This window comes from Rhincodon typus, chromosome 22 (genome assembly GCF_021869965.1).
Source record: "Rhincodon typus isolate 14 chromosome 22, sRhiTyp1.1, whole genome shotgun sequence".
Taxonomy (NCBI): Eukaryota; Metazoa; Chordata; class Chondrichthyes; order Orectolobiformes; family Rhincodontidae; genus Rhincodon; species Rhincodon typus.
Genome location: NC_063353.1, coordinates 30,806,457 through 30,821,999, shown reverse-complemented (window position 1 = coordinate 30,821,999; position 15,543 = coordinate 30,806,457). Strand labels below are relative to the sequence as shown.

General features: G+C 43.7%; 1 protein-coding gene across 1 annotated transcript in view; it reads left to right on the top strand.

Annotated features, from left to right (window-relative positions):
- sbf1 (SET binding factor 1) overlaps positions 1 to 15,031 on the top strand; it is a 178,119-nt gene extending 163,088 nt beyond the window's left edge. The window contains exons 30-36 of the mRNA XM_048609970.1: positions 184 to 368; positions 3,564 to 3,740; positions 3,886 to 3,987; positions 5,624 to 5,809; positions 13,156 to 13,282; positions 13,927 to 14,057; positions 14,753 to 15,031. Of these exons, the coding sequence (XP_048465927.1) occupies positions 184 to 368; positions 3,564 to 3,740; positions 3,886 to 3,987; positions 5,624 to 5,809; positions 13,156 to 13,282; positions 13,927 to 14,057; positions 14,753 to 15,031 (1,187 nt within the window). The remainder of the gene's footprint in view (positions 1 to 183; positions 369 to 3,563; positions 3,741 to 3,885; positions 3,988 to 5,623; positions 5,810 to 13,155; positions 13,283 to 13,926; positions 14,058 to 14,752) is intronic.
- The last annotated feature ends 512 nt before the right edge of the window (positions 15,032 to 15,543 follow it).

Genomic DNA, 15,543 nt, shown 5'->3' with positions numbered 1-15,543 from the left:
TCTCTTATTGTTCTCACCACCTGTATGCTCCGTAGTGTATGGCTCCAGATCCACATTCCTGCACCAAACTGAGACAGGGAATCGGAGTGAATGATTCTGATGATTTCACTGCACTATTCATTTACTATAGCTAGAGAAGTGATAACTGAAATCCAATGGTTAGTTTGTCTCTTTCTCTTCCAGGAAAATGGGGCAGCATTCGAGGCAGTGGACGACTGAGCGCTTATTCCCTAAATTCAGATGTAGGAATCCGGCTTGCAGGCAAAGAAACCTTGTCTCCACAGGCTAATGGGGGCCCATCAGAGTCTCATTACTTGCGCCAGCCACGCGCAGGCTTGTACATTATCGGAGAAAAGTCCCAGTTAAAGGTGAGTAAAATTAAAATCGAAATACTGTGGATGCTGAACAAACCCAAAAAATGGGAACCCTCAGCAGGCCTGGCACTGTATGTGGAGGGAAAAATACAATGGTAATGTCCCCAACTCTAGGCCAGGAGATAGTAGGAACTGCCGATGCTGGAGAATCCGAGATAACCAGGTGTAGAGCTGGATGAACACAGCAGGCCAAGCAGCATCAGAGGAGCAGGAAAGCTGACGTTTTGGGTCGAGACCCTTCTTCAGAAGGGTTACTAATTATAATGAAAGAGATATAGAGATGTCAAATGGCTATATATGAAAGGGGAAAAAAACTGGGTCCTCTCTGCTGAGTAAAAGTTCTTTAATTCCTGAATTTCTGGTTTGTCCTAGAATATTTGATTCTGACTTCAGTTGTGGGTAAATTGTTGGAGGTGATTTAAAAAGATAGGAATTATGGACGTTTAGAGAGTCAAAAATTGATTAGGGATAGTCAGCATGATTTTGTGTGAGGAAAATCGTAGCTCACAACGCCGTTATAAAAGCAGCTAATTGAATTTGTGATTGTTATAGCTGAAATTTTTCATCCATCAATCCACTGTGTCACCTAAGAAGACTCCCACTCCAAGACAGAAGCAAAGCACATTGTTTTGACTTTGAAACAGAAAACGGAAACGTGTGAAAGACTGGAAAAGGGTGAAAACGGCAGAGAGCTTATGCAGGAATTCGATGTTGGTTCCTCAACAATCTATGACATTAAAGTGCAAAGTGGAAATCTTAAAGACTTCTTTGTGAAATCAGAGAGTGATAAAAGCATAGAGCGGTGTTGAATACTTCATACTCTTAGGCTTGAAGACTTGAATCATGCATTGTATGAATGGCTTTTGTTGAAGAGGTCAGGAGGTGCATGTATCTCCAGACCAATGTTAGTGGACAGGGGAAAAGGTATTTTATGAGAAGATGAAAACCATGGAGCCTTTTCTCAAAGATAGTAGGAACTGCCGATGCTGGAGAATCTGAGATAACATGGTGTAGAGCTGGATGAACACAGCAGGCCGAGCAGGAAAGCTGACGTTTCGGGTCGAGACCCTTCTTCAGAAATGGGGGAGGGGAAGGGGATTCTGAAATAAATAGGGAGAGAGGGGGAGGCGGATAGAAGATGGATAAAGGAGAAGATAGGTGGAGAGGAAACAGACAGGTCAAAGAGGCGGGGTTGGAGCCAGTAAAGGTGAGTGTAGGTGGGGAGTTAGGGAGGGGATAGGTCGGTCCAGGGAGGACGGACAGGTCAAGGAGGCCGGATGAGGTTAGTGGGTAGGAGATGGGGTGGGGCTTGAAGTGGGAGGAATGGTTAGGGAGGCGGGGACGAGCTGGGCTAGTTTTGGGATGCGGTCGGGGGAAGGGACATTTTGAAGCTTGTGAAGTCCACATTGATACCCTTGGGCAATACTGGAAGTATGAAATCAGCCAAAGATTTTTGAGTTTTTTAATAAACTGGGGATTGAACATACCCTGACTGCCAAGCAAATCTGTAATGCTGATGCAGCAAGATTAATATGGTGATGCCCTCCAAGCAAAATCTTAGCTGGTGCTAATGAAAAGATTGCTCATGGTTTTAAGCAAAATAAAGCTAGTATAACCATGAATGTGTGTGCACAAGTGCAGTGGGAATGCATAATGTAAAATCACTGCTATTGAAAAATACGCAAAACCAAGATATTTCAAAGGCACAGTTCATCTTCTTGTTGGTTACAAAGTGGAAACAGTGCTTTGATGGACGTAGAAATTTTTACTTGGTGCATTCATCATATTTTTGTGCCTAGTGTGAAAGAATATTAGCAAAAGAACAGAATGCTGGAGATTGGCAAAGTTGTGTTTTTATTGGATAGTTGTCACATTTTTTTACCCCACCGAAGAATTTAGCAAAATCTGTGTTTTCTTGTTCCTAATGTGGCAAATTTGATTCAGTCAATGGATCATGGTGTGATCCAAAATTTGAAAATGTTTACCAATATGATTTAACGAGAAAGCTGACAAACCATGAAGGAAGAATTCATGAATTTCAGTCCAAGTACTCTGACAAAGATGCTATTTTTAACATGTGCATGGAACCATGTGAAAAGTGAAACTCTGTGAAGATGTTGGTGTAAACTGTGTGGCCTGTTGTCATGTTTGAAGAAGATATGCCTTTTAGGGAAGGAAACTGCCATCCTTACCTGGTCTGGCCTACATGTGACTCCAGACCCACAACAATGTGGTTGACTCTTAACTGCTCTCTGGGCAATTAGGAATGGGCAATAAGTGCTGCCCAGCCAGTGACGCCCTCATCCCGGGAATGAATAAAATTATCATCTGACAAAGAAGCTTTTAAAGGATTTTATGTGCAGCCAAGCAAGCAAATGAAAACTCTATGAAGAAATCATGGAGTTGGTTTGTCTGCTAGCCTATAAGTCCAGTGAAAACCATTTCCAGGGTGAGCTTGATGAATGGCTGAATATTGACAAGATAGTTCTGTTACAATAACATATTTAAGTACAGAAGAAATTATAGACACTGTTTTGAATTGTAACAAACATAAAGTTCAGGAAGAGGAAATGGATGACAAGGTTAAGCAGGTTGAAAGAGATTCATAGGTTTTTACCAGAAGATTTGAAAGTGTCCTGAAACATCTGAGCAGATGAACTGTTTTACTGTATAAAGTTTCACCACTTACATTCCCAGTTTTACAAGAGCGAAGGAAACATGCAAGAAGGCAGAAAAAGAAATTTATTCAAGAGGGCTACTAGGCCTAAATCCCCTTTTCCTCAGCCTTTGATATCGGCTGCTGCTCGAGATGCGATTGCTAGTTTAGTTGATGACCCTGACCGAAATACGATCAGAGTATCCAGAACCCAGCAAATAAATTGGACTATCCTTTTGACATTTAGATGCAAGACTTTTTATTCAAAGATTACAAGAGTGTACTATATTGGGCTTCAGTAGGAGTATTTCTCATGTAACACACAGGTCTCATGTGTTGGATATTGGGGAGTTTACTGTATCTCAGTCTAGGCTAGAAGGTCCAGGTTCAAGTCCCAACTGAGTTAAGACCATAATAAATAGGAACAGAAGAACGCTATTGGATCCTTGAGCCTGCTTAATGGGATCCTCATTTGCATCATAACATGCCTGAACAAGTTCATTAAAAAAATTTTTAAATAATTCTTTGTTCAGGGAGCGAAACAAGATCCTTTACAGCAGTGGGAAGTTGTCCCCATTGAGATACCTGATGTCCGACATGTGAAGACCAGCTTTAAAAAGTTGATGAAGGCTTGCGTGCCAAGTTCTGCACCCATTGATCCCAATCAGTCCTTCTATCGTTTGTTGGAGGAATCTGAGTGGCTTTCTCAGGTATTTCAGGGCATTCCCTCCTATCCTGACTGTACCCTCTTTCCTGCCCTATCCTAACTTACAATGCCTGACCTCCTGTTCTTTGTGACTTTCATCCTGTGATTTTCCTTTTCTCCTTCTCTCATCACTGTTTTTTTGTTGCTAGCTGCACCGGTTGCTCCAGGTCTCTGTGCTGGTTGTTGAGTTATTGGACAACGGATCCTCGGTGCTGATCAGCCTGGAGGATGGCTGGGATGTAACCACTCAGGTACCTGCTGTCAGTTATCAAACTTTGTCATGTGAGATTTTGATGTTCCAATGTGCTTATCTCACTGAAATAAAAAAAATTCACTGAGTGATTACCTGTACATGTGATTTTTCTGTATTTGTAAGGAAAAAGGAATATGTGTTGCCTTGAATTCCCCTTACCTGCTGGAGTTTTGATTGTTGGGGTTTAGGGTGCACAGTCATGAGCTTTCTAACTACTTTTGGTTCTTCATCTAAGGTGTCAGTCTTGTTGGTATGCTGAAAGACTAGGTGCTCTAGAATACTGATGCGCATGGGTAGGTAGTGTGTGACTGCCCCAATATGATTCTTTCCAGCAGAGTTTGTTAGTGTATGATTAGAGAACAGAAACTTGACTGCTACTACCTGTCTCTGTTCACAGTACTCTATATCCATCTGTCTGCTACCCTGCGTCAGATCAGCAGTGGGGTTTGGGGCCTCCTTGGTTCATCTGACTCCGTCCATGGCCTGTACATTTATCCACCAGGCCACTATTATCACAGGGAAGGCATTTCACAAATCACTTACAACAAAACATTTATATTGAGGATTCTCCATGTGCTGCTCCTTGGTTCCAGCAGGAATTATCCTTTCATTATTTGTTGATGGAGTACCTTGTGTGGAGTAAGGAAGGACAGTAAATTATGAGAAGGGATCTGCTGGGAGGTTATGAGGGTTGATACTGTATCTGTAGCAAATGTAGTAACTGTTTGACTGTAAGACAAGCTGAATAAGGTTGTGTATCTTTTGGAATGGTCTTTTGGGTGGATCTACAAAATCTCTGCTAAATATGATGCTGTTGTAAGAAGATCCCGTGTTTCCTGGCTGATATTTACCCCAGATCATTCTCTCATAGCTGTTTTGAGAAAGCTTAATGAGTGTAAATTGACTGCCATGTCTCGGATATAACAACAGTGACTATACTTCAAGAGCCCTTAATTGGCTGTAAAATGCCTTGTGTCGCTTATATGGATGTAACAGATGCTGTCCAATTACAACTTGTTGAAAAGAGGTTTTATTTTCATTTATATAAAATTTGGAAAGGTTGAAAAACATATACAAAATCTTTTGTGTGGACCATTTTGGAATGCTGCAAACAGTTCTGATCTCTGTTTTAGAAAGGACATAGAGGCATTGGGTAAGGTACAAAATCAGGTTTGCAAGGATGATACCAGAACCGAGAAGTTAATCTTCCTCAGAAGAGTTCAACAAGTTGGAGCTCATTCTGTCCAAAAAACCTAACAGAAGCCTTCAACATGATGAACCGAACGGTTGGGTAGATATGGAGAAGATGTTTCCACTTGTGAGAAAAATCAAAGTTAAGCACTCTAAGCATAAGATTATCATTAATATATCCAATGTGGAATTCAAGTGAAACTTCTTTTCTAAAACTGGTTAGAATGTGGAACATCTAGCACAAGGAACAGTTAAGACTAATAGAGTAAGAAACAGTTCAGGGGAGGTTAGCTAAGCACATGAGATAAAAGGGAAAAGGTTATGTTTAAAGGGTATGGTTGACTCATGGGTTAAGAATTCCATCCCAATAGTAGTCCCCTCAGTCCAAATTTATCATCTCATTTTGGAAATGGATTGCTGTCTTACCTCTGAATTCCCTTCAGGTGGTGTCCTTGGTGCAATTGCTGTCCGACCAACATTATAGGACATTGGAAGGCTTCCGCCTTCTGGTGGAGAAGGAGTGGCTGTCATTTGGGCATCGTTTCAGCCATCGTGGTGCGCAGACAATGGCCAGTCAGAGCAGTGGTTTCATCCCTGTTTTCTTGCAGTTTCTGGACTGTGTGCATCAGGTAGGTGCATTGTAATGTAGCAGCAAGTCATCAGCATCTTCACAGTGAAGTGAGGTTGTACTGTACTGCACTGCAGTTTATCCGTCAAGTAGATCCAGTCTCAATAATTTAACATTGGCTTGTGGTTACTAACATAAAGTGAGGATCAGTGACTAAAATTGGAGCTGATTTTCATTGATTTATGTAACTAGCCCATTGAAGGAAGTTCTCTGCATCGTTGTAGTCACAAAACTTACAGATTTTTCATTACCTTATAATAAGAACAAGAATAGATCCTTCAGACCCATGAACTTTCTCCACCATTCAGCTAATCTGAACATGGCCTCAATTCCATTATTATTGCCTTGCCTTTCCCCTCCCCAGACAATATCTGTCTATCTCCATTATGAAATATATTCTATAACCCAGGCTCCATTACTTTTTCGAATGCCAAAGATCAGCAGCCCTCTGAAAGGAAAAGATACCCTCTCCTCTCTACTTTTAAGACCCTGTATTGTGACAACTGTGCAAAGACTATCTAGCTGTTTTTCTGTGTTTTTGATTTGGTGCTGAAATGGGAAAAGAACTGGCTTAAAAGCCAAGAATTGAAGGATTACTGTACTTTTTAAAAACAAATTACCTGGCCCTCATTTTAAATGCTGTTCACTGTTTAGATGGCATTTGTACAAATCATTGGGTGAAGATCTAGTTGTAGATGAGCTGGAGCCAGGGTTCTGTGGACAATAGGGGAGGCCCAGTGGTATTATGGATTATTAATCCAGGAACTCAGCCAATGTTCTGGGGATCAGGTTTCGAATCCCACCACAGCCAGATGGTGGAATTTGAATTCAATAAATAAAACTGAAATTAAGAATCTACTGATGACCATAAAACCATTGTCGATTGTTGGAAAAACCCATATGGTTCACTAATGTCCTTTAGGGAAGGAAATCTGCCACTCTCGTCTGGTCTGGCCAACATGTGACTCCAGAACCCAGGGCAATGTGGTTGACTCTCACGTGTCCTCTGAAATGCCCTAGCAAGCCATTCAGTTGTACCATTCGCTACAAAGTCTCAGAAATGAAACTGGACGGATCACCTGGCAGCGACCTGGGAATCAGAAAAGACAATTGCATAAACAGTCCTGTTGATCCTGCAAAGTCATCCTTACTAGCATCTGGAGGTTACTGCCAAAATTGGGAGAGCTGTCTCACAGACTAGTCAAGCAACAGCCTGAAATAGTCATACTCACGGAGTTGTATCTTCCTGGCAATGTCCCAGATTACCACCACCACCGTCCCTGCACATGTCCTGTCCCCGTGGCAGGGCAGACCCAGCAGAAGTGGTGGCACAGTGGTATACAATCGGGAGGGAATTTCCCTGGGAGTCCTCAGCAATGACACCGGACCCCAGGAAGTCTCAGGGCTTCAGGTTAAACATGGGCAAGGAAACTCCTGCTGATTACCACATACAGTTCTCCCTCAGCTGATGAATCAGTACTCCATGTTGAACAACACTTGGAGGAAGCACTGGGGGATGGCAAGAGCCCAAAATATAGTCTGGGGGAATTTCAGAGTCCACCAGCAAGAAATAGCTTGGTAGCAGAACTACTGATTGAACTAGTCGGGTCCTAAAAGATGTAGCTTCCAGATTGGATCTGCAGCAAGTGGTGAGGAAACCACCAAAAAAATTACTTGACCTCATCCTTATCAATCTGCTGGCTGCAGATGCATCTGCCCGTGACAGTATCGGTGAGAGCGACCACCGTACAGTCCTTGTGGGGACAAAGTCTTGCCTTCATGTTGAGAGTAACTTCCATCATGTTGTGTAGCACTACCACTGTGCTAAATGGGACAGACTTTGAATAATCTAGCAACTCATAACTGGGCATCCGTGAGGTGCTGTGGACCATCAACAGCAGCAGAATTGTACTCCACAATCTGCAATCCCATGCCTGGCATATCCCCCACTAAACTCTTCCCATCAGGTCAGGGCATTGACCTTGGTTCAATGGAGAGTGCAGGAGGGCATGCCAGGAGCAGCACCAGGCATACCTGAAAATGAAGTGTCAACTGGTGAATAAAAACCAAAAGAACTGCAGATGCTGTAAATCAGGAACAAAAACAAAGTTGCTGGAAAAGCTCAGCAGGTCTGGCAGCATCTGTGGAGGAGAAAACAGAGTTAACGTTTCAGGTCTGGCGACCCTTCCTGAGAACTGATGGTGGCTGGGAAAACATCAGTTTATATGCAGAAAATAGGGAGGTGAGTGGGGTTGGGAGTAAACGATAGGATAGAGCCCAAAGAGAGAGAAAGACAATTGGACAGACAAAGGAGTTGCTAATGATTAGGCTGGGAGGGTGAATAGTTGTTAATGGGGACTGTTAGTGACTAACAACAGGGGGTGTGTGGTAACAAGGCCTGGTGTGTGGGGTGGGGGGCTGGGACATGGGAGAGTTTAGGCCGTAAAATTATTGAACTGAATATTGAGTCCGGAGGGCTGTAGGGTGCCCAAGTGGAAAATGAGTTGTTGTTCCTCCAGCTTGTGCTGGACTTCACTGGAACACTGTAGCAAGCTGGAGACAGAGATGTTGGCCAGGGAGCAAGGTGGTGCATTGAAGTGGCAAGCAACAGGTAGTTCAGGGTCTTTTTTGCGAGCAGAACGTAGATGTTCTGCGAAGCGGTCGCCAAGTCTACGCTTCGTTTCCCCAGTGTAGAGGAGACCACATTGTGAGCAGTGAATGCAGTAGACTAGATTCTTGGAAGTGCACGTGAAGTGTTGCTTCACCTGGAAGGTATGTTTGGGCCCTTGGATACTGGGGAGGGAGGAGGTAAATGCACAGGTGTTGCACCTTTGCCGGTTACAGGGGAAAGTGCCGTAGGGCTGTGGGGAGGTGTTGGTGGTGAAGGAAGTATGGACCAGGGTGTCCCGGGGGGAACGGTCCCTGCGGAAGGCAGACAAGGGAGGGGAGGGGAATATGTGTCTGGTGGTGGCATCTTACTAGAGGTGGCAGAAATGGCATGTGATGATTTTCTGGATGTGGATGCTGGTGGGATGGTAGCTGAGGATAAGGGGAACCCTATCGCTGTTGCGGGAGGGAAGAGAAGGGGTGAGGGCAGAAGTGCGGGAGATGGGTCGGACCCGATTGAGGGCCCTGTCGACAATGGAGCTGGGGAATCCTCAGTTGAGGAAGAATGTGGACATTTCGGAGGCTCCCTTGTCGAAGTTGGCCTCATCTGAACATATGCGATGGAGACGGAGGAACTGAGAGAATGGGTTGGAGTCTTTACAGGAAGTGGGGTGTGAGGATGTATAGTCCAGGTAGCTGTGGGAGTCGGTGGGATTGTAATGGATGTTAGTGGCCAGTTTATCCCCAGAAATGGAAATAGAAATGTCGAGGAAGGGAAGGGAGGAGTCAGAGATAGACCAGGTGAAAGTGAGGGCAAGGTGGAAATTGGAGGCGAAATTGATGAAGTTTTCCAATTCTCAACGAGAGAGGGAAGCAGCACCGATGATACCATCAATGTATCGGAGAAAGAGTTGTGGGTGGGAGCCAGAATAGGACTGGAACAAGGAATGTTCCACGTACCCCACGAAGAGACAGGCATAACTAGGGCCCATGCGGGTACCCATGGCAACCCGTCTTACCTGAAGAAAATGAGAGGAGTTGAAAGAGAAGTTGTTGAGGGTGAGGACAAGCTCGGCCAAGCGGAGGAGGGTGGTGGGTGGAGATGGGTTCAGGTCTTTGCTCCAGGAAGAAGCGGAGAGCCCTAAGCCCTCCTGGTGGGGAATGGATGTGTAAAGGGATTGCACATCCATGGTAAAGAGGAGGTGGCTGGAGCCAGTAAACTGGAAGATTTGAAACCGGCGTAAGGCGTCAGATGAATCTTGGATGTATGTGGCTAGGGATTGGACCGGGGGGAGAAGACTGAGTCAAGGTAGGAAGAGATGAGTTCTGTGGGGCATGAGCAGGCTGAAACAATGGGTCTATCTGGACAGTCCTGTTTGTGGATTTTTGGCAGGAGGTAGAAACGAGCTGTGCGGTGTGGGGGCATATTAGCTTGGAAGCGGATGGGGGGAGATCACCGGATGAAATGAGATCTGTAACCGTAGTGGATACTATGGCCTGATGTGCCATGGTGGGGTCATGGTCCAGGGGAAGGTAGGAGGAGGTATCTGATAGCTGGCGCTCAGCCTCTGCAAGGTAGGGGTCAGTACGCCAGACAACAATAGCACCACCCTTATTGGCAGGCTTGATGACAAAGTTAGGGTTAGATCTGAGTGCACGGAGTGCAGTCAGTTTGGAGGGAGATAGGTTGGATTTGTTGAGGTGGGCAGTGAAATTGAGGCGACTGATGTCACGTCGACAGTTCTCAATGAAAGGATCGAGTACAGGTAAAAGGCTGGAGGGAGGAGTTTTCCCAGCCACCATCAGTTCTGAGGAAGGGTCACCAGACCTGAAACGTTAACTCTGTTTTCTCCTCCACAGATGCTGCCAGACCTGCTGAGCTTTTCCAGCAACTTTGTTTTTGTTGTTGTTATGTCAACTGGTGAAGCCACAAAGCAGGACTACTTGCATAAACCACAAGTGATAGACAGAACTAAGCAATCCCACAACCAGCAGATCAAATTTAAACTCTGCAGTCCAACCACATTCAATCATGAATGATGGTGGACAATTAAACAACTCACTGGACGACTCAAAGAACCCCATTCTCAATGATGGAAGAGCCCAGCACTTCAGTGCAAATGTTAAGGCTGAAACCTTCAGCCAGAAGCGCCAAGTGGATGATCCACCTCAGCCTCCTCCAATGGTCCCCAGACAACAGTCTTCGGCCAATTCGATTGATTCTACATATCAAGATATGGTTGGAGGCACTGGATACTGCTGTGGGCCCTGACGACATTCCAGCAATAGTACTGAAGACTTGCTGCTCCCCTAGTTGAGCTGTTCCAGTCTAATTACAACACTGGCATCTACCTGACAGTGTGGAACATTTCCCAGTATGTGTCCTTACATAAAAAGCAGGACAGATCCAACTCAGCAATTACTGCCCCATCAGTTTACTCTTGATCATCAGTAAAGTGATGCAAGGTATCATCAACAGTGCTATCAACCAGCACCTGCTCAGCAATCACCTGCTTAGTGATGCCCAGTTTGGGTTCTGCCAGGGCCACTCAGCTCCTGACCTCATTATAGCCTTGGTTTAAACATAATTAAAAGAACTGATTCCAGAGGTGAGGGTGAGAGTGACAGCCCTTGACATCAAGGCTGCATTCGACAGAGTGTGGCATCAAGGAGCCCTGGCAAAACTGGAATCAGTCTGTATCGGGGGCACGCTCTCTGGTGGTTGGATTCATATCGGGCATGTAGGAAGATGGTCATGATTGTTGGAGGTCAGTTATCTCAGCTTCAGGACATCTCAGCAGGAGTCCCTCATGGTAGTATCCTAGGCCCAGTCATCTTCAGCTGCTTCATCAATTACTTTCCCTCCATCATAAGGTCAGAGTTGGGGATGTTTGCTAATGATTGCACAATATTCACCATTTGTGACTCCTCAGATACTGAAGCAGTCCATGTCCAAATGCAACAAGATCTGGACATACAAATGTCAGGCTATGACCATTACCAATGAGAGACTATCTAAACACCGCTCCTTGGCGGTGTTACCATCATTGAATCCCTCACTATCATCATCCTTGGGATTACCATTGACAAGTTTCTTGCCAAGGCACTAGCAATACTGCAGTAAGTAACTCCCAAAAGCCTGTCCACCATTGAAAAGGCACAAGTCAGGAGTAATGGAATATACTTCCTTTTTGCCTGGATGGGCACAGCTCCAACAACACTCCAGAAGCTTGACACCATCCAGGACAAAGTTGATTGGCACTACATTTTTCATAAGCATTCACTACGGACACTCAGTAGCAGCAGTGTGTACTATCTGCAAGATGCACGGCAGGAATTCACCAAAGATCCTCAGACAGCATCTTCCAAACCTACGACCACTTTGATTTAGAGGGAACAGGACAACAGATACATGGGAATACCATCACCCCCAAGTACCCCTCTAAGCCACTCACCATCCTGACTTGGAAACACATATTCCTGTTTCTTCACTGTCTCTGGGTCAATATCCTGTAATTCCTTCACTAATGGCATCGTGGATCAACCACCAGCAGAGGGACTGCAGCAGTTCAAGGCAGCTTGCCACCATTACTTCAAGGGCAACTTAGGATAGGCAATAAATGCTGGCCAGCCAGCAACGCTCATATCCCACAAATGAGATTTTTTTGAAAAGTTGGCTGGTAACCAATAGCTGATAACTGATCACGAGTCCACACAGTAATCAATGACAAAGGCCTCCTGCCTGCCAATAACTGTGATTGGCTCCCAGGTAACTGAACAGTTTAGGGTTGTGAATGTTAATGTCAGATATTACCTTACCTCTCAAAGGGAAAGAACTGTTTCTGCTCCATAGTGAAAAGCATCTCAAGCTTGAAAGCCACTTTATTTCCCTTAATCAGTTGCTGTAAGTATGAATTTGAATTAATAAGTCAGAGACCTTTATAAGTGTGACCCTGTCATCCTGTACCTGCTGCAAGCAAAAGTACCTGGAGAAGAAAAATAGAGAAGCAGCATTCTAATCAGCGAAAGGATCAGTTCAGCAAAGTCTGTGGGTTGGGCTCACAGAACTGTTTTCTCAGTCCTTCTCAAACATTTTTCTTTGGTGACTGTGTGTGGGTGAGTGGGTGGGTGTGTACAGAAGGGGAGTTTAGTAAATGAGTTGTAGTTTTAACTAGTAGAGCTATATGTCAGTGGTTCATAATTGTTCATCTGATGCTAGAATATTTTATTTGTAATAAATAGTCATTGTTAAGCACAGATTCCTGGTCCGTGTTTTCATTCAACCCAGGTAATAAAGGCAGGAAAATGAGTAAATATTGTTAAAAGTTTATTTTTAAAAAAGGTACTCTTGTGATGACTCTGGGAATGGCGGTTAGATTTCCAGCCCACAACTGCAGTGAGGCATAACAATTAATGTGGTTGAGTTGCTTGTCTCACTTTTCTAACTCTCTCAGCTGATTTTTACCAAACCAAAATTTATGTCCCCAATTAAGTTTGATCCCTTGCACATCCTCTATTTCTCTTCACTTCCCTGTTTCCAAAGGTAAAGCCATGCAGATCTCTTTGTGGGGTTACCGTGTGAGGTCTCCATAATGGCTACGTTATTAGTCACTGAATTTTAGAGCCCTGATCTTGTCGGAAATAGTTGTTATCACCAGATGAACAAATGATTTTTTTTATCAGTTCTTGCCAATTGTTTCCTGCTCTGACTGTTTGCCTGTACCTTTCTGTCCTTTTCAGATTCATTTGCAGTTTCCAATGGAATTTGAGTTTAGTCAGTACTATCTGAAATTCCTGGCATATCATCATGTCTCTAACCGCTTCCGAACCTTCCTGCTGGACTCTGACCATGAAAGGATCGAACTTGGTAAAACCACAACTAGCTGCATCTCTTGTTTGTTTTGTTGATAACTAGAATGGCTATATGTGGCACATGTCAGACATGTGTTTATGGAAGAGTGTCCTGGTGACAGCAATGAGGGAATTACTCTGCTTTATTTTCTTAGTTTTCCTGGGAGGCTATATTAGTCCACAGCAGTCAGTCAGCTGAGATCTTACTCATCCCACCACTTCATTGTTACCAAAGAAAACCTTTCCTTCATGTCTCACCCCAGTTGAGTGCAGGATGATATGCTGAAAGAGTTCTGTAGGTTGTGAAAGATATCAAATGTTATAATGGGAAAACAGAAGATTTGCTTTGCTTTCAGGATGAGATTAAAACGTTTATCGATTTTAGCTATCAAATTCTACACAACTCAGTCTGAGGTGCAAAAAATCCCCTGAAACACAGACTGTCATGGAATCTTTCATCCCCTCTTTCTGGGAACTGATTGGAATCAAATCCCAGGGACAAACAGCTTAAGAGTGAGATTTAGCTACATGTTTCTCATCATTCCATGGTGAAGGAACAGAATTGGATCCACCAAGCCTCGCTTTATTTTGTAGCCAACCATATGGCTAGTCCAGATGCAGTTTTACAGAGTACTTTGAGTTTTGACTTGTATCCAACAGGATTGATGTATGAAGAGAAAGGCGAAAGGAAGAACCAACACACGCACAGGTCTGTGTGGGACTACATTGATCGATTGAATAAGAAAATGCCAATCTTCTTCAACTATCTGTATGCACCTGAGGATGGAGAGGTGAGGAGAAGCTTTGTAGAGATGGTGGATTTCATTGTACAACATGATTTATACTACCCCAATCATCACTGATATATTACTGTTTCCATGAATTGAATCGATGGTTGAAATGTTATGGATAGGTACAAAAGAAACAATTTACCTAGAGAGCTAGAATGCAAGAAGTTAGAAACCATGCTACACTCATGCAAATGTTGTGTTAGATCACACCCTCAGTACTATGTTCTGCTCTTGATAGATCTGTTAACATTTAATTAAACTTATGAGATTAAAGTGAGTAATTTGAATAAAGTTTGATATATTAAGGGAAACAGAATGAGAAACTCTGCTAATTGAGGTTTCTTGGACTAAAGAACTAATCTAAAAATCAGAGCCAGGCCTTGAGAATGAAGCTAGACATGATTTTTCAACATGAATGGTGAGAATAGTTTGGAACTTCCTTCTTCAAAAAGCAATTGATATTCTGTCAGTTGTTCACTTTAAGTCTAAGATTGATAGTTTTTTGTTAACCCATGGTGTTAAAGGATCTGTGGAAAAGTTGGACATGTGACATTAGGTCACGGTTCCACCGTAATATGTTCAAAAAGCTAAATGACTTGCTCATGTCCCTCTGACTTGTAACTCCATGAACTGTTAGTTCAATTACATTAATGATTTCTAAACCCCACCAACACTATCTTCCTTTTTGATTCTAGGTTCTGAGGCCATATGCTAACATTTCCAACCTGAAAGTCTGGGACTATTACACAGATGAGACAATTTCTGAAGGGCCACCTTATGACTGGGAGCTGGTATACAATCGGCGAGAACAAGTGGATGATGGGGAAAGAGTAGATGCCATGACTCCTCGGGCACAGCGTAAGATTGTCTGGCCCTGCTATGACAACCAAAACAAGATGGTTCCAGATGCTATCAGCAAATTGTTGGAGGTAGAGTTTATGCTCAAGTCTCAGCTTAAACAAAAATATGAATAATGTCTGAGGAATGACCTGCAGTGGGCTGAGTATCTGATCAACTGTCTTTGTGTTTGACACTGATCTGGGCTCGAGGGCCATGAACCTGATCACTTTTCCTTGTGTTTGATCATTGGTAGACTCCATAGAATATAGAACATAGAACATTACAGCGCAGTACAGGCCCTTCGGCCCTTGATGTTGCGCCGACCTGTGAAACCAATCTGAAGCCCATCTAACCTAAACTATTCCATTATCATCCATATGTTTATCCAATGACCATTTAAATGCCCTTAAAGTTGGCGAGTCTACTATTTTTGTAGGCAGGGCATTCCACGCCCTTGCTACTCTCTGAGTAAAGAACCTACCTCTGACATCTGTCCTATATCTATCACCCCTCAATTTAAAGCTATGTCCCCTCGTGCTAGCCATCACCATCCGAGGAAAAAGGCTCCCACTGTCCACCCTATCTAATCCTCTGATCATCTTGTATGTCTCTATCAAGTCACCTCTTAACCTTCTTCTCTCTAACG